General features: G+C 47.0%; 1 protein-coding gene across 2 annotated transcripts in view; it reads right to left on the bottom strand.

The window, feature by feature from the left end:
- Positions 1-2,792: 2,792 nt before the first annotated feature.
- Positions 2,793-19,849, bottom strand: part of LOC308292105 (SNF-related serine/threonine-protein kinase-like) — a 42,903-nt gene continuing 25,846 nt past the window's right edge. For both annotated transcript variants that reach the window (XM_080734352.1, XM_080734353.1), the window contains exons 5-10: positions 17,458-17,599; positions 11,379-11,591; positions 8,824-8,958; positions 6,230-6,644; positions 5,073-5,468; positions 2,793-3,548 (exon numbers count right to left, since the gene is read on the bottom strand). In XM_080734352.1, coding sequence (XP_080590478.1) covers positions 2,901-3,548; positions 5,073-5,468; positions 6,230-6,644; positions 8,824-8,958; positions 11,379-11,591; positions 17,458-17,599 — 1,949 coding nt within the window. In that variant the 3' untranslated portion in view covers positions 2,793-2,900. The remainder of the gene's footprint in view (positions 3,549-5,072; positions 5,469-6,229; positions 6,645-8,823; positions 8,959-11,378; positions 11,592-17,457; positions 17,600-19,849) is intronic.

The following is a 19,849-nucleotide window of genomic DNA, read 5'->3' as shown; positions in this document are numbered from 1 at the left end:
CCGGTCGCTCCATTTAGCGACCCGGTCGCTCGATTTTGCGACCCGGTCGCTGAAAACTACCGACCACGTCGCGACCCGGTTGTAGGTCGCTAAATGATCTCGCCCTCTCTCTTCATTTGGCCGCTGTGGCGACCCCGAAGGTCGCCGACTCGGGCGCCCTAGCTAAATCATTAGAGCAAGCCCTGGGCTACATCTGTGCAAAATGTGGCGCTTTTAGAATGATTAGCGCGAAGAAACCCTAAGGCCTCCGACTGTCTGTGGTTTCAGCGAACCACCCTCCTCACCCAAACCCTGTACATCCGGCACACCTCTACAGAGGAACACTGGACTCTAAAAGGATCTAGTAGTCAACTTTCTACTGCAGGGGTTTTCAACGTTTTCAGGCCAAGGACCCCTTAGTTGAGAGAGAGATGAAGCAGGGACCCCCACAGCCTTTTTACAGATTCCATAGTTTCATCGTATGACTGCACGATCATCAGTGTATTTTGGATTCATGTCAATGTGTGTTTTCAGATATTTAACCACTTGAACTGTCAATACTTGACCTTTCACTCTGTACTCAGTCTGCTCTTTTCCCCCTCTACACCAAAGCTCTTTGCCGAAAATAGCCGATCTACAAGCTCTGCTATTTTCGGCTAAAGTTCTCAGAATATGGACGCTAGGGTTCAAGTGGTTAATATAAAAAAGGAGAAAAAAATATTTGTATCACACAAAGATTTGGAGGAGCCCCTGTAGTAACTCTGGGGGTCCCGGACCCCCTGTTGAAGACCCCTGTTCTACTGCAATACAACTCTACTGTCAATAATACTAAAAGGAGCACTGCTTAAAAGTCCTACGGTATTCACATAACTATGTACAAACTCTGCCGTGTGTCGTATAGGCATGCAGAGACTTCATGAGTAAAGTGTGCATGTCCCGTCTGAGAGCGCAGAGCGTCGTCTGAGATATAAAAATAAAACAGTGATAAGACCACTAAACACTATGTGCCACCGTTTACATACAGTATGCTTCATTTATAACTCTGTCGTACGACGGAGTCACTCGCCGGAAATAGCAGATCTACAGGCTGACGACGACGCGTGGCCGTGTGCACGACGCGATGCGCCGTCAGCTTGTGGATCGTCTATTTTCTGCGCTCGACGTCGTACGATTAGGCTTACAAGTCCCACATTCCCTTTTTCCTTTGTACCATTATCATTATTTATTATCCCCCATTCATTAAAAACCACAGTCAGCACTTCAGTCAGGCGTTAAAAAAATAAAACGGAAAGGATTATCCAAAACATGTTTAAAAAACAATAATAGTTCAACCCGGCAATTGAAACTAATCTATGAAAGACACAGTGAGAACAAACACAAAATGCCTGACTTGGTAATGTGAATAAACTCATGGGCTCCGCCAGCTGAGCAGAGTGTAACGAGTGTGTGCGCAGGTGTCTTTGTGTGCGTGTACGAGTTATGTGTATGTGTAACGAAGGAAGTGAAGAACAAAAGATTGTCACTGTGCAATGTCAAGTAAAACTGCTGTATCCCTTGATATATATATATATATATATATATATTAGGGGTGGGCGATATGGTGATAATTATCGTTGAGACGATACAATGTCTCCACGATATGCCTTTTCAGAGATAACGTATATATCGTGATACAATTGAGGGAGCCTTGTAAAAAAATCCTGTATAATCGTTAATACAGAGATTCATTGCAGATTTCAATTCAAACCTGCATTCTGGTCTAAATCAGTAGTTCTCAAACTTTAAAATGTCAAGGTCTCCACTTAACTCTGACAGCATACAAATGAAAAAAGGAAAGGAAAAAGGAGTAACAGACCATTTAGGTCCATTTGGTTTCATTTGTATACTGTCAGAGTTACATACTTGTAAAGTTCAATTTGGATCTCCCAAAAGGAACCCAGAGAGTCTAGTTTTTTGTCAAGTAACTTGAAAAATAATCATAAAAACCAACGTGAAAAAAGAATCGTGTATCGTGATACAGCTTGAGAAAATATCGTGATATTGTATTTTTCCATATCGCCCACCCCTAATATATATACATATATAAATATATATATATATATATATAATATATATATATATATATATATACACTGTAAGTTTCTGTCCAAACTACAGTGTTAGTTTTCCCTCTTTGAGTCCGAGTCGACCAATGCTGTGTCTGTGTGTTGTTAAGCCTAATTAACGCTTGCCTGATGGTGGCGCTCTGATGGTGTCGCTCTGATGGTGTCGCTCGTCGAAGACTTTCAAGATCTCTAAGCTAACGACACAAAGCAAAACATCGCTAGCTTGAAACAGCAACGTTAACAACCGAAATACTTCTCCTGACCACCAAGTCCACCGTGGCCAGCGAAGTAAACCCCGACGACAGCATACCCGTACCTCACCTCCCATCCATACACGTACCTCACCTCACCATCCATACACAGAAGAATCCTGAGTTCTCATTGAATTCCGAGTGCACAAAAACCCTGGACGATTAAGGGACGTCGGGTGAGGCCGGTGTCGTGACGCGTAGCAGTCAGACGCGCAGCAGGTCATACGAAAGGCCTTGATGATGTGTTCTGGGCTCCAGAAGATGACCTGGCTGCAGCTATGCGGGGTTGGTCTTGATCCCTCGACCAGTGGTTCTCAAGGACCCCCAGTTTAGTGCGCATTAGGCCACAGACCCCCATAACTCGGAGAGTTGCACAAATGGAACCAAATGGACCCGTGCATCCATTTGGTTCCATTTGTGCAACTCTCCGAGTTACAGACCTGCAAGGGTCCATTCGGTTCTTTAACTATCAACAAGTTAGCTGGGGACCCCCCGGGAAACCCCCTGGAGGAGGACACCCCGGGAAGGGGTCCCCCGCCGGACCGTCGCTTTGAGAACCACTGCCCTAGATGACCTGACAGCAGCTGTGCGGCGTGGGCGTGCACAGCAGGCCCTCCTTGGGGCTGTGGCGGTGGATGTTGACGGACAGCGTCTTGTCGGACAGCGGCAGCTGCAGCACGCGGTTCTTCAGGTTCCGCTGGTTCTCCCTCGCCAGGTCTAGGTGCTCGCCTAGCCTCAGCGTGCCCGAGCAGGGACCCCCTCCTCCGTCGAGCAGGAGGGGGTCCCCCATCAGCAGCAGCGGGTCCCCACCACCGCCCAGCCCAGGAGGCTGTTGGTGGTGGTTCCCCCCTCGGGGCGACGGGCCGCCCAGGAGCGACACCTTGTCCAGGCTGCCCGTGGAGCCGCCCATGCACATCCTCCACATCATGGGCCTGTCCTGGGGGAGGTCGTTGGGGACCCCCCCCACGCTGCCCCCACCTCCCCCTCCTCCCCCACCTCCTCCCCCACCCGTCAGGCTGTGGAACTGCGTGCTGAGGCACAGGCTCATCAGCTTCAGGCTCTCCACCAGTCCGCTGGCTGCCTTGGCCGTTTGGCCCTTGTTGCCGCCTTGTTGTTGTTGTTGTTGGCAACCGACCGACCCCGGGCTGGTGCAGTTGGACGGGCTGGTGGTCCCCCGGCTCTCGCCCCCGCCCCCGCCCTCCTTGGCCTGGACCTATAGGGGTGGGGCGATATGGTGATAAATATATATCGTTGAGACGATACAATGTCTCCACAAAATGCCTGTTCAGAGAGGAAAGACCCTCTCGGATTGTTACCAGTTTTTCACGATTGTTAAACAAATGTTTTTCACTACACTAACGGCTTTTTCAAAACTGCACACACAAAACTGAAAACCTCACACACAAAATGCTAAACCTCACACTCCCTTCCCAAGATGATCACTTAGCCATCAAATCACTTTACTGTGTTCACAAAATGGACTTGTTTTCATTTGCTACACACGCCATATTTTCAAATGACACATACCATTCATTCAGTACACACAACTAAGCATTTGCTGCACACTACCAAGGATTTACAGCACACTGGAGTGCAAAATTGAAAACACACCATTGAATTGGAACACAACATGAATGACATTGACTCTGGAGAATGAGCTATTTCTTCTTTTGTAAAATTACTCAGTGTTGGCCTACTTATTTTATATAGTCAAACATAAAACAGCACACAAATATGCATCCAAAAAGTTTTATTTGGGTACATGATTTACAGTAGATTTAGGCATCATGTCTCCGGTCAGAGATGGGCACAAAATATAAAAAAGTATTTTGAAAAAAATCTAAATACTTGGTCAGTACTTGGCCTAATATTGACCAGGATAGTGTCACCAAGATACTATCCTGGTGACAATATCCTGGTATTATCCTTTGTATTTCAAATGATTTTTGTATTTTGTGCCCATCTCTGCCTCTGGTTCCTGTCTCAATGTCAGTTGTGCAACAACTGAACATTGTGTGTAGTGTTTAGACAACAAGGTGCTTGTGTAATTGACATCAGACTTGAATGTGTAGAGTTTTGAATAGTTGTGTGTTGTGTGTTGATACTTTGAGATTTTACCTGAGAAGTGTGTGCAACAACTGAACATTGTGTATAGTGTTTCAACAACAAGGTGAATTGTAATTGACATCCCTGTGTTATAGGTTGATGCTTTGAGATTTGACGTGAGAAGTGTGTGCAACAACCAAACATTGGAGTGTAAAGAAAGAAAATCTGAGTCTAATGCATGAAAAGCGAGTGTGAAGTAGTGCCAAATCAGGTCAAGCTATAGGTACATGAAGTGAAGGTTGTGAAAAGTGTGCCGAATTTTAGATCTTTGTGTGTTAACAATCGTGAAAAACACAGAGATTCGTTGCAGAATTTATTTAAACCTGCATTTTGGTCTAAATCAGTAGTTCTCGAACTTTAAAATGTCAAGGTCTCCCCTTAACTCTGACAGCATACAAATGGGACCAAATTCATTTGTATGCAGTCAGAGTTACATGCTTGCAAGGGTCAATTCTGACCTCCCAAAAGGACCCCACTTTGAGGACCACTGGTCTAAATGGTCTGTTACTCCTTTTTCCTTTAGTTTACTTTTTAGGTGGTTGTAGTAACTTGAAAAACTACCATAAAAACCAACATGAAAAAGAATCGTGATAAGATGGTGTATGGTGACACAGCTTGGGACTGTACCTACCTGGACCGTGGCGTCGCTCCCGCGCCTGTTGCTGCCCCCCCGGCGCGTCTGTCGCTGGCGACGGCGGCGAGCCTCTAGGTCGTCGTCGCTGGTCGCCGGGGAGCCGGGCGTCGACGAGGTGACGGGCGACGGAGCGGTGGGCGAGGGAGAGGCCGGTGGCGGTGGCGACGGCGACGGTATCCCGGGGGTCAGGCTGAGGCTGAGGCTGAGGCCGGGTTTGGGCCTCAGGCCGAGTCCATACAGCCCCTTAACCTCCTCTTCTTCCTCTTCCTCCTCCTCGCGCTCCTCTTCGTGGATCTGGTTGAGGACCGGGGCACTCATGCGGGACGTCAGGCGGTTGGCGGCGGCGGACGCCGACGCGGACGAGGAGGAGGCCGGTTTGCAGCGAAGCACCACCTGCACAGTGTTGTTTGTGACAAGACATTTTGATTTAGTTTTAGTCTTTTGAATAAAAATGTCATTCAGTTTTAGTCATAATTTAGTCACCTGAAAGGTTTTAGTTTTAGTCCGATTTTAGTCGACTAAATATCATACGATTTTAGGCAACTAAATCTACAGTTGAGTTAGTCAGCTGAAATGTATTTTGGCAGCCCTTGATGGTATCGTAATGACTGATTTTACATTTCTGAAAATAGCCGATCTACAAGCTCACAACGCCTTGTAGAACTGCTATGTTCAGCACCTGAGAGCAACCAAACTTAAAATTACTCTCTTCTCCACTGGCCACTATGTTTTTGTTGACGAAATTGTCAATAAATTTAGTCTTAGTTTTAGTCATCACAGCTTAGTTTTTATTTAGTTTTCGTCAGTGAAAAAGACACAGCCGACGAACATTTTTCGTCACGGTTTTAGTCGACGACATCAACACTGCACTTGGGCATTAACGACTTGTGATTTTTGCAAGTCGACTCGACTCAGTAAAAAGTTGAGTTGAAGTCGACTTTATCGTTTGATGACGTCATCACATCATACACGACCCTCCGATTATTTTGGGGGGTCCCCAGATGATTAACTTAATGTGAAACATTGTTTTCTCACTCAACTGTAAACAAACCAGATAGCAGATAGCAAATAGCAGATCTACATGCTCTGGTGGGAGTCAACTTGTGTAATGAAGTCGACTGAGTCGACTTTTTCGTTAATGCCCTACACTGCACCTGCATGGGCGGCGCAGACGGAGACAAGCGGCCCTCTTCCTCCTCCTCTCCCTCTTCCTCTTCCTCGTCCTCCTCCACACTGAACAGACTGGGGCTGCGCGTCTTACAGGGCGCGGCGGGGGCCAGGGGGCCCAGGGGGCCCAGCCTCAGGGGGTTGGAGTGGGGCTTGGCCAGAGGCCTGCTGGCCCCCCTCTCCTGGGTCTCGTGTCGTCCAGGGGTCTTCAGGGAGGCGGCGGCGTGGTGGTCTTCCTGACCCTGGCTGAGGTCCAGCAGAGCGGTCTTGGGGCGGGGGGCGCTGTGGAGGCTCTCGGCGCTGCGCGCGGGGGACTGGGGGCCCCCCGGGTGGGAGATGCCGGGACCCCCCAGCCCGTCACTCACGTCCTGGTGCACGTCCACTCTGGTGGGCCAGGACTGCCTGCCAAGGGGTGAAAAAAACAGCAGAGGTTAGGGTAGGTTTCTATGTGTCGTTATTTTGACTAACAGTTAGAGTTAGGTTTTAGGGTTAGGCTTAGGCATAGTTTAGCACTTTGAGATTTTGTTTCAAAATATAAAGTGTGTTAAAAATAGAATGTATTATTATTATAATTTATTAGTTTTACTGAGGTTAGGGTTATGGTTTGGGATAGATTTAGGCATATTTTTTACTGAGGTTAGGGTTAGGGTTTGGGCTAGGTTTAGGCATAATGGTTAACATTCTCCAGGTTGGCAGGTTAGCATTCACCAGCGTAGGTAGGTTAGCATTTCACCAGGTTAGCATTCACCCGCGTGACAAAAATGTGGAACGTCGAACAAAACACTCCCAGGGTAGGTTGGGAAAAATATTATATTAGGCACATAAATATCGTCGTTGTCGGGTGGAAACCTTGTATGTCCAAAACCGTTTGTTTTGTATTTATCATTTTTAAAATGATTTAAACTAGTGAAAACAGCCGATCTACAAGCACACAACGCCTCGCACCACGAGGCGTTGTGTGCTTGTAGATCTGCTGTTTTCACTACTTTTGTGCGACGGCCTTGTGTGATGTAGCAGGGCTTTGCTTTGCAGAAAAAATGTACAAATTTGAAACTTGGAGATACGAGGTTTCTGCCCGACAGTGACGACATAGTGGTGCTGCTTCTCTTCCACAGCCCTCCTGACAGTTCTGTGTTTACTTCTCTGCCAAATGAAAGGTTCCCCCCCCCCCCCCCCCTGCGGCTGCCTTTAAACCTGTCAGGGAGATATACAACGCTCTGCTCTTGTTTGTGTGCAGCAGAGAAGCTTTTTCATCAAGGAACCGCAATATGCATTAGACCAGGGCCCTCTGCTCTGGGGCAACAAAAGGGGGCTTGAGCCCGCTTCAGACCATGAATGCAGTTTTTACTGTGGTGAAAGAAATGCAAATGCCCCCTCTTTCCGTTCCATGCCATACCTGAAGGCAGCATTCAAGAGAATTTCCTTGTCCAAACTCTCCTGAACACGAATGCAGCGTATTATGTTGAAAGAATTGCCCTCTCTGTGTAGAAGAAATCTATGCCGTACGCCATATCTCAAGTATTGACTTGATAATGCCTAGTTCAGTGTGGTCATCATGCACCAAAAATAGCCGACCTCCAAGCTCACAACGCGTCGCAGTTATGAGCTTGGAGGTCGGCTATTTATGATATTTCATATATAAATGTCAGCCCCTGCCTCTCTAACATTTGCGACCTTAAGCAACGCTACGGCAACGGCAGATGACAACGGTAAACGGAAATGATCCGCGCTCGATAGATAAACCTGCCGTCGCCCCAGCCGTCTCTACAACGGCAGAAGGTCCCTTCCCACGTAGCGCCTACTCCGTCTGCTGCGTGTACCCGTCGCCATGGGAACCAAAAGCGTTCAGTGAAAGGGGTGGGAACCCGTCGCCGCCGAGGGCTTTGCTTAACCATTTTGATCGCTACGGCGATTACGTCGTAGCAGCCGTAGTGCGCCTGGCGTTGCCGTCCTGAAAATCATCTAGCTTAAAGTTATACCATGTAACTTTTTTTATAAAACAAATCTTAAAATTGTCCTAACTGTTAAATCGCTAAAGGGTTAGGGTTAGGGTTAGCTTCTGAAGCCTTCGCTTTATATGTTTTCTATGATCCTGACTGGGCCCCGGTTTTCGCGGGAAAATTATGTCATCATACACTACCGGCCAATCACAGCGAAGGTTATACACTGCCGGCCAATCACAGCGCATCTTGAAGTGGGGTCGCTATCACAATAGGGCGGCCATATTTGTAGGCGCCCGTGTGTCTCTATACTCGGGTGAAGCATGGGTGAAGGAGTCCGTTTTTCTGGAATGCCTGAACGCACAGGAACCAGGGACCCCTCTAAAGATAGATCTCGGCGAGGTGGAGGCAGACGCGGGGGTGTGAGGCCCGGTCCGCGGCGAAAAAAGATGCGGACGCGACCGCGGTTTGCTATAGAGCTACTGACCACTAGTTGAGCAACTTACATAGTATAGCTTTAAAGTCGCTAGTCTCTGCACGTCCCTGATCTGATCTGTACCTGAACTGGGCCTTGCCAGGGCTGGCTGATCTGATCTGTACCTGAACTGGGCCTTGCCAGGGCTGGCTGATCTGATCTGTACCTGAACTGGGCCTTGCCGGGGCTGGCTGATCTGATCTGGCTGTGCTGCTCCCTCTCCTGCCTCTCCCTCAGGATCCTCTCCGCCAGCAGGAAGTAGGTGGCCGTGATGTGGTTGTACTTGTCCGCCTCCAGGGCCCTGGACCGAGCAGAGGGAGAGAGAGAGAGGGTTACCCCATTTAGAACGGGTACACATTATTGTGTATCATTATTTTATGCTTTAACTATTGAAAAATAGCAGATATACAAGCTCACAGCGCGGCACCGAGTGCCGCGCTGCGAGCTTGTAGATCTGCTATTTTTGAAAAATCGTGACAATTTGTCTTTTGAATCCTTCTAAGGTTTTTTGAAAAACCTTCTATGTCAGCAATCTGGCCAGCCATTGCCAAAGAAAAGATCCTTTTCACTTCAACTGGAGCTCAGTTAGTCTGTTCTTGAGAGACTACTATGTCTGTGGTTCTCAAACCTTTTCATGTGAAGGACCCCCAAAATGATATGTATTTGGCCACGGACCCGCATCTCAAAATATTTAGTTCCAGGCACCACCCAGAAGCAAAATTTGAGTTACAAACGTTCGCTTTGAAAATACATATATTCAAAGATTTGCACACGTTTTCACGACTTTTTTCAAAAATAGCAGATCGACAAGCTCGCAGCGCGGCACTCGGTGCTGTGAGCTTGTATATCTGTTGTTTTTCAATAGCTAAAGCATTCAATAATTCTAGGCCTAAATGGGTAAAATACATGCCCCTTTCCGACATCGGGAAAAACCTCCTTTCCGAACTATTTCGGAGAGCTAAGGACATCTGGGGGTGCACGGTTTCTGAGAAACGCCTCTCAGACCGCCCAATCTGACATTCGGAATGGCGTCAATATGTAGTTATATTATTATCGACCTCTCTTTCCAAAGAAAAGGAGCAAGTATTGCATTAAGATGAAATTGGGAGAGAGCGACAGGGAGAAAGATACATTTGTATTCACACGCACGCACACACGAACACACACACACACGCGCACACACACACACACACACACACACACACACACACACACATACACACACACACACACACACACACACACACACACACACACACACACACACACACACACGCGCACACACACACACACACGCACGCACACACACACACACACACACACACACACACACACACACACACAGACACGCACACCTGCTCAGCATCCAGAACATGATGCTGACTGTGAGTGAAAAGGAGGTGACTGGGTTTGAAAGCTAATGTGATTTGGCCCCAGCAGAGGACTGATGACTGGCAGCAGGTTGCTGGTAGACACTCAGACAGTTAAACTGATGACTGCCTTCAGATGGACTGTAGTGCATGACTGCAAATATCCCCAAATCAAAAGAGGAAATAGTGACAATAGTCACATTGTGTGTATGCAGGATTAGATTTGCAGTGGCCGGTGGGGGGAAAATCCATGCCTCTGCTTTTGATGCACACACACACACACACACACGTTAAACACATGTTCATTGTGTGTGTGTGTGTGTGTGTGTGTGTGTGTGTGTGTGTGTGTGTGTGTGTGTGTGTGTGTGTGTGTGTGTGTGTGTGTGTGTGTGTGTGTGTGTGTGTGTGTGTGCGTGTGAATTAGAGCTGGGATCAGGCCCATTTTTTCTGTCCGTTCCGAAACGTGTCAGAAAGTTTTTTGTCCGCCCCGAATCCACGTCCGAGCATTAATCATTAAAATGCGTCCGACCCGCACCGAGGCCGGAACCTTATGTTTCCATCGCTTTTTCCCCTCATTTCTTTTTCTTTGAGGAAGCCACTGATTTACACTCACTCACTAGCAAGCTTGTTCTAATGTGCAGTGCATGGCTGCTTGTTACCCTTAATGTGAATATTAAACCACACTGTGGCTTGTGAACGTGTTTAAATAGTAGGCCTACGTTGATTATTAAGTAATAAAAATAATAACGAGCGCAGGCAGAGGCTATATCACCAATTATGTCCGACCCGAATCGACTTCCGACAATTAATTATGAAAATGCGTCCGTTCCGAGCCCGAGCCCGTCTGGCTTGTCGGGCCCCACAGGTTTTCAGTCGGGTATCCCAGCTCTAATGTTAAAGGTGATACACCATGCATTTAAAAAGTATTTATGTCATATTGTTTATGTCCCAAAAACGTTTTTCAAAAGGTTTGAGGCTAAATTACCACTCCTGAATAGAGAGCTTCTCTCATTTTTGAATGGCTCTCAAGAGCATTTCAGCTGCAGTATCACCTTTGGCCTGAACCCCCCCCCCAAAAAAAATCTTTTTTTTTTCTTTTTTTTAAGTTTATTTTGAAAAAAAAATAAATCTGGATAGCCTGTTTTGAGAACCCTTGGGATACTTTTAACCTTCGCCTTCTCAAAACCAGAGAAAGACACAACGGTCAGAAATGGGACTTTGTGAGGATAGAAGGTGCAAGTGGGACCCCAAAAAAAGGTTTTAAAATAGGAAAAGTGAAAATTCACCTTTAATGTGCGTGTATGACTGTGTATGTATGTGTGTGTGTGTGGGCCTGTGGGCTGTGTCATACTCAGTTATAGAGTCTCGGTCTGCGATGCCGCCCAGCACCATGCGTTGGATGATGCCTCCGTGCTCCTCTTCGGACAGGCTGCGGTGGGACACCAGCGGCGTGGACATCTTGGTGGCAGGGGACGGGTCCACGCCCTGCAGCCAATCGTGGCCCTCGATCTGCTCCAGAGAAGCCCTCTTCTGGGGGTCCCTCTGCAGCATCTGCCCTATGAGACTGGAGGGAGAGAGTCACGGTGGTCACACCCTGAGGCATTACATTTTGTATCCACAACTTTCCAACGTCCCATTGTGCATTGCGCAGAAGGCGTGTGGCATATCCGGTGTCGCAGCCGAGTGTGATCTACAAGCTCACAACGGTTGCATCTGCGACGCGACGTGAGCTTGTACCGTATGTCTGCTGTTAACCGGAAGTGTCCCGCAAATAATTCTACAGTAAATTCTGTCGGAAACAGGTGGATATCACGGTTCTATTGTGTGAAAAGAGCAGATCTGCTCTTTTCATAATTTCTGCCTCTAATGTTTGACAATTTGGCCAATGTTTAATTTGTCATTTTAGTCATTGTCATTAAAAAGTCCTTAAATTGTCACTTTAGAAATGTGCACATCTATACACTAAACTGTATGTTGGTTTGTTTACCCTAGTGTGAGAAAACAATGTTTCACATTAAGTTAGTCATCTGGGGACCCTCCAAAATAATTTGAGGACCCCCCCTGGGGGTCCTGACCCACAGGTTGAGATCTACTGATTTAGTGGTCAGTTGATACAAGAGGGATGCTCATTGGAATGTATGCTGCCATATTGTCTGCTATACAGGTTCATAATCATAATGAATGAATAACATATACATGTGTGTAAAGCACTCCAAACCTGAAGCTATTTCTTCTATTCTAGTCGCTTCTATCGCTTCACTTTGGTTGCGCAGGTCCGCGTTGGTTAAAAATCATGTCCCGCCCTCACATACGCACTGGATGAGAGATATTCTTTACTTTCTTAAATTGGAGAAAATTAGGTTTTCCTTGAATGGCTCGAGCGAAAAGTTCCAAATATGGAGTCCTTTCTTCCTATATTTACATAGGATACGCTTCCCTTTCATTCCAGATTAAAGCACTGTGCGAGGTCTGGTGATGTGTAAACTCTGAAAAATGTGTGTTAGGTCGGGAGCTTTGTCGGGTATACTGTACAATAATCCTACCTGTATGGTTAAGCGGACTGAGGTGTCTATTTTGTATGTTCATTTTATTTTATTATTATTATTATTGTTGTTATTTCCTTTTTGTCTTATTGTTCTTGTAAGTGTTTTTTTTCTTTTTCTCTTGTTTGGGGGGGGGGGGGAAATGATATATAATTAAGATGTTTTTTGTGATAATGGGGATATACGAAGCATTGTTAAAACATTTTCTTGATTCATACAATGAATGCTTGTTAAAAAACCCAATAAACAAAAGTTTAAAAAAGAAATCATGTCCCGTTGGAATCAAGGTGAAACACCCGGAAGAAAGTCCTAACACCAAACACCAAAAACATTTCCGTGTCTCCGGACAACATCAACGCTGATTGGCTGTCTGGACGCGATGGGTGGAGTGAGGGTGAAGCGAAGGTCGCTTCAGTTGGATTTTTCCAAGTGGGGGCGAAGACACCGAAGGAACCGTTCGCGCCGCATCGTTCGGATGGTTCGCGCCGTGCCCGGTCGCATCGTGCCCGGTCGCATTGTGCCCGGTCGCATCGTGCCCGGTCGCATCGTGCCCGGTCACGCTTCTTTGCATTGACTTTGTATGTAATCGCGCCGCTCGCACCATCCAGGTTTGAACCCAGCTTAACAGGCTCCATGTTTGCGAAACTACGGCGCATTAAGTTAAAACATACCCCAAAGTAGCTTGAGATATTTTAATTACTCAAGAGTATATACATGCTTGATTTAATTCTCCACTCACACATATAAACAACCCCCACAAACTATAGACTCAGAGGGAATTCATCTAAATCAATTCTCCCGTATTCACGTCCAAAATGTAATTCACGCTAATCAATCCGCCCTTGACGGTTTTTCAAAACGCCATGCAAAACATCACAGTGTTAAAAATAGAGAGCCGATTTTAATGGCCGCTTTAGACACACTTAACAGCACTGCATCTCTGCTACAGCAGCTGACTGCAGCACAGAGCAAAGCAGGACAGGGGGGAGGGGGCAGAGAGAGAGAGGGGGAAAGCAGTGGCGTCTGTTTAGCAAAAGGTAAGGTATGGCAACATGACATGTTGCCATACCTTGGTAACAGGCTAGCTCTGGTCCATAGCGTTAGTGAGTTCTCCCTAACGCTATGTTCCTCTACCTCCCAAAACCTTGGCAAATCCGGAAAGACCCGTCGTCTGGTCCGAAAATAACAAAATCTGTTTCGCCCCTCACCAAACCAAAGGTATCAGTGGACAGTTGAAAGCTTACTCTACTTAGTGGACGCGGTCTGAGCCCCCCACCACACGATTAAAATACATTTCTAGGGCAAAATGAAAAATATTCTACCGGATGGAGACTCCATTTCTTCTAGTTTTTCACAATTTGTCGTCACCATCAGGGTCCCCACTCACTACTGCCAGGTCAGAGGACCGAATTACACAGAGCATTGTCTCATTGGGTGTTATTCAACTCTGCAACGTTGGAAGCACTGTTTCATAAAAACAGTCTTCAACCAGGAAGAGTGTCTCCATCCGGTGGAATATTTTTCATTTTGCCCTAGAAACGTATTTTAATCGTGCGGTGGGTGGCTCAGACCGTGTCCACTAAGTATAGTAAGCTTTCAACTGTCCACTGATACCTTTGGTTTGGTGAGGGGCGAAACAGTTTTTTGTTATTTCGGACCAGACGACGGGTCTTTCCAGATTTGCCAAGGATTTTGGAGGTAGAGGAACATAGCGTTGGGGAGAACTACCACTAACGCTATGGACCAGAGCTGGTAACGTGATGATGATTACTATCAGTGGATAGCATTATTGCACAACTAAACAACTGACTGCCACGCTTGAAAACATTTGCTGCTGCTGCTAATTAACAACCAGTAAGACTCCCTAATCGGGAGATAAGCGACCTTATCGGCATTTTATGTGAGCTGCAGTGAGGGGGTCCTCCACTGGGGGCGTCACCACTTTTGCATCCGTTCTGGAGCACGAGGAGTGGGTGGTCCCCGGGAATTCCCCGTGAGCAGCCCCGTTGGGGTGGTCATTTGGTCATTTTTGCACATTTGGTCATTTTTTACACTTGGGGGTCCCCAGGGAGCTGGGGGTCCCTGGGGCTCGGGGGGTCCTTGGAGGTTGTAGTTTGGCAGGCAAGGAGTGTGTGTGCAAAATGTGGCATGGATCGGGTCAACGGTTGCGGAGATATGAGCAGGGAAAAAGTGTGACGTGTGAGCACATTTGGTCATTCTTTACATCTGGGGGTCCCCCAGGGACCTGGGGGTCCCTGGGGCTCCGGGGGTCCTTGGAGGTTGTAGTTTGGCAGTCAAGGAGTGTGTGTGCAAAATTTGGCATGGATGGGGGCAACGGTTGTGGAGATCTGAGCAGGGCAAAAGTGTGACGGACTGACTGACTCACTCACTCACTCACAGACAGCCCGTGGAGGTTTTGGTAGTAAATGCGACCTACGTCGCAATAATACATTGCACCTGTGCTGACCTACTGAACCGGGGAATGAACCATTTGTCAACACTAGCCCTTACCCGTTCAAAGATATGAGCTCTGAAATGATGTGCAGTGTGTGGGTTATGGGATGTGCACTGTGCACACAGTATATGAGGGATGGAAAGTAACTTTAACTGGTGCTTGCATGATAATATGTAGGAGCATCAATGTAAGAAATACCCGTTTCGTTTAATGGCTACAGAGATACTGTGTACCGATCTGCATGATTTTTGGACAACATCTGTAACAGCGCCAGACAATCCCCCCCCCTCCACGCCCCCCCCCCCCCCCCCCCCCCCCCCCCACACACACACACACACACACACACACACAGCTGGTTAAACATGTTGCCTCATGCTAGATGCAGAATAGATATGCCTCATGCTAGATGCAGAATAGATAGTAGATACACCATAAAAATGCTAATATACGGCATATGATTTGTGAAAGTGACAAACGGGCTTCACAGTTATGTCAGGTGTGTTCGTATGCTAATGGTGATTCGATTTCAGATCAATTGCTCCAGCCACTGAGGAGAAACGCTGTTTCAGACAGACAGACAGACAGACAGACAGATAGACAGACAGACACTCACTCAGACATCTCGAAAATTATATGTTTGACTAGTCCTTACCCGTTCAAAGATATGAGCTCTGAAATGATGTGCAGTGTGTGGTTTACTGGGTTATGGGGTGTGCACTGTGCACACAGTATATGAGGGATGGAAAGTAACTTTCTGGTGCTTGCATGATAATATGTAGGAGCATCAATGTAAGAAATACCCGTTTTGTTTAAAGGCTACAGAGATACTGTGTACCGATCTACATGACACACACACACACACACACACACACACACACACACACACACACACACACACCACACACACACACACAGAGCTGGTTAAACATGTTGCCCCATGCTAGATGCAGAATAGATATGCCTATGCTAGATGCAGAATAGATAGTAGATACACATAAAAATGCTAATATACAGCATATGATTTGTGAAAGTGACAAACGGGCTTCACAGTTATGTCAGGTGTGTTCATATGCTAATGGTGATGCGATTTCAGATCAATTGCTCCAGCCACTGAGGAGAAACGCTGTGACAGACAGACACTCAGACAGACAGACAGACAGACACTCACTCAGACAGACATTCGCAAAATTATAGTATAGATAGAGGGGATACAAGTGTTGTGGAGAATATAATACCTGGTGAAAGCGATAATTCTGTTCTAATTTGCATTGTAGTTAGTTTAAAGTAATTTTAAACAGAATAATCAACGCAGAAAGGTATGGCAGCTGCCATAGCTTGCCATACCCAATTGACGCCTCTGGGGGAGTGAGAGAGAGAGAGAGAGAGAGAGAGAGAGAGAGAGAGAGAGAGAGAGAGAGAGAGAGAGAGAGAGAGGACAAGGAGGACAAGAGAAATGCACTCTCCACCGTTTCTCTGGTCTCCATCTCCAAACACATCTATAAACATGAAATATGCAGCACCTGCACCGAGTACTCACTGTGTGTGTGTGTGTGTGTGTGTGTGTGTGTGTGTGTGTGTGTGTGTGCGTGTGCGTGTGCGTGTGTGTGTGTGTGTGTGTGTGTGTGTGTGTGTGTGTGTGCGTACCATAATTTCCACATAGTGGATTTTCGAAAAATAAGAGTCGAATTTGAGAAATGTTTTTCTTTTTGCGTTTTGTTTGTCTTTTGGTTTCTTGCATGTCTTGTTTTGTTCATGTATTGTTTGTTTTTGAAACTTGTTATAATGTCAATTATAATTAACAACATAATTAACAACATATTGTTCCTGGTGTAGGGCTGTCACGATTATGACATTTTACATGACGATTAATTGTCACTGAGATAATTGTGATTAACGATTTAATTGTGTTTTTGTCGTTGACAATTACATTTCTGTTGGCTTGTAGGCTTTGAAGTTGCACATGGCAGATATGACACGTAACCTAAATATACAAAGAAATGACTGACATATTTGACAACTTTATACTTAAAAAAGAACATTGATAGTGGAAATAATAATATAATCTACAAGCTCACACTCACAAGCTTGCAGATCTGCTATTTCCACTATTTTTGAAAATGTTTGCAAATGGGGCGCCTGCTGGCCTAATGGTCCAGGTGCATACCACTTAGGCATTGCCACAGAGGCATGGATGCCTGGCGGCGTCGCCGGTTCAATTCCTGATCCGGACGACCTTTGCCGCGTGTCGCTCCCCATCTCTCCCCTCATTTCCTGTCAGTCTACTGTCCTATCAATAAAGGAATAAAAGCCCCCAAAAACTCATCTTTAAAAAATGATTATGACAAAATAATTGCGATTACGTCAAATAACTGCAAATTAGACTAGATTATTATGTAATGATTGTGACAGTGTGTGTTACTCAGAATACTCACTCTGTGCATTGAGGGGAGATGTGAGGGGGCACGGTGTATTTGCAGTCCATGATCATCGTGAGCGTCTCGCTGTCGTTGGTCTCCTGGAAGGGTGGCTGGCCGCACACCAACATGAACAGGATCACACCCAGACTCCAGATGTCTGCACGCACACACACACACACACACACACACACACAGGGCATGACATTAGTAAGACCCACTGTTGCAGTGGGATAAAATACAACATTTGCATTTGATCCAAAAATCAAACCTTGGTTCGAAGTGGAGTGGTGAATCTGAGCAGCGTGCGTGCATACGTGCGTGCGTGCGTGCGTGTATGTGTGTGTGTGTGTTGAGTGTGCCTGGCCTGCACAAAACAGCGCCCCTCCTTTAACTAGTGTGTTGTGTGTGGCCACTCAAGGTATTGCCAGGCTACGGACACGGCCAGCCAGCCAGCCAGCCACCCACCCACCCACCCAGGGACATACCCACGGATATACCTGTCTATTGGGAGTGCTTTCACCACTCCAAAAAGCGGTGTAAACCCTCTGGCCAGGCACATAGCTCGGCAGAGCAGGCACAACGTTAGCCTGATACTTCAGTCCGCACATCGCCACCCCCTGTTGGTGGGTGGTGTGTAGTGTGGACTGAACCCGGAGATATTTTATTTTATTTCAAGCGCGCCTGAAGAGCGGGCGCATTGAATGGGCCAATCAGGGCTGTAGACTTGAGGCACGTGGTATGCTGGTCCGGTCCCAGCCCCCTCATTTCGGAGCTGTTCTGCCCACGTGAGGTTCCGTAGTGGACTCTGATTGGTGCTCTTCTGCCCACGTGAGCCGCTAGTGGACTCTGATTGGTCCGTGAAAACTGTCATGGCGGAGTCAGACTCGACTCGAATTCTTTTAATAAACAATACAATAGTGCCGTTTCATTACGTTTTAATACCCATTTTGTATAATACCAACGTAAACATGCAGTCATATAATATGTTATGAGAAATAACGTATTTTTACAATGTCACGCCACGTCGCCGTTGGCGACACACGGACTGTGTGTGTATGTGTGTGTGTGTGTGTGTGTGACGTCAATAGGCTTTACCCCGCCCCCGCTGAAGTAGAATCTCCGTCCCCAGGCTCAGACTCAATCCCAAAACGAAGTGTGTGATTGAGTCTGGCGCTTGCAGTCAGGCTAGCACAACGTCGCCTCTCGCTGGCCGGTGTGCGCTGGCTGGGGGGACAGAAATCCATGTACTGTGCGTGCGTGTGAGCGTGCGTGGTGTGAGCGTGCGTGGTGTGAGCGTGCGTGGTGTGAGCGTGCCTGGTGTGAGCGTGCGTGGTGTGAGCGTGCGTGGTGTGAGCGTGCGTGGTGTGAGCGTGCGTGGTGTGAGCGTGCGTGCGTGGTGTGAGCGTGCGTGGTGTGAGCGTGCGTGCGTGCGTGTCTTCGTCCGTTGCCGTTCATTCCCTGTGCTGCTGAAATGCTTGCGTTTGGCTCTACTATCGATTTGTGTACCGCCCGCCCAGAGCATGGGAACGAATTTGCAAATATGTCATTGGCTGTCAATCGGTCCAATCATTAAAAGGTGGCGGGGGAAACTGCCCAGTGATGTCAATCCCTGGTATCCCGGTCATAAACCATGGTGTGCACCAGGGGACGTGCTGGGCCCCTGATTCAGCCCGGGAAAAAGAGTTGGAGAGGCCTGCATTGCGTGCTATAGAGAGAGATCTCTCTCTATAGCGCTGCTGCTACTCAAAGATTTGCCATTTCAGACAATGACAAATGACAAGCCAGTGGGTCGTTGTCGGGTAGAAACCTTGTATGTCCAAAACCGTTTGTTTTGTATTTATCATTTTAAAAATGATTTAAACGAGTGAAAACAGCAGATCTACAAGCACACAACGCGAGGCGTTGTGTGCTTGTAGATCGGCAGGGCTTTGCTTTGCGAAAGAATTTACAAATTTGAAACTTGGAGATACGAGGTTTCTCCCCGACAGTGACGATATACTTTGTTAGCCGCCCAGCCCCCAAAATGGAACGAACGCCGACATTTTATATTGATTTTTTTCCTAATGGCCGCCTTGACCGGCCGGGAATGAACCGGCCGTTCGGGAGTTTTCCCGCTTTTCCCAATGGCCAGCACGTCCCTGTATGCAACACAACGACAAAGGTGGCAGCAAAAGAAACAAAAATAGACCCAGCCAACAGAATCAGAGAGCGGACGGCAGATAAGTGGAGTGAGCCTGGTGAGCTGGATATGTTGGCCAACCATGTACTGTAGATAATAAAGGTGACCTAGAAATTAAATATAAACATGAAGCATGAATCCTATTTGATTGGAGCCGCTTCCGGAAATATACACTAGCCTAGGATGCAGCGGCCTGGGGCTTATGCATCGCTGCCTGCTGCTGTCTCC

Source organism: Nannobrachium achirus (assembly GCF_963921795.1).
Source record: "Nannobrachium achirus genome assembly, chromosome: 10".
Lineage (NCBI taxonomy): Eukaryota > Metazoa > Chordata > Actinopteri > Myctophiformes > Myctophidae > Nannobrachium > Nannobrachium achirus.
The sequence above is the reverse complement of the archived record's forward strand: the minus strand, read 5'-3'. Positions and strand labels throughout refer to the sequence as shown.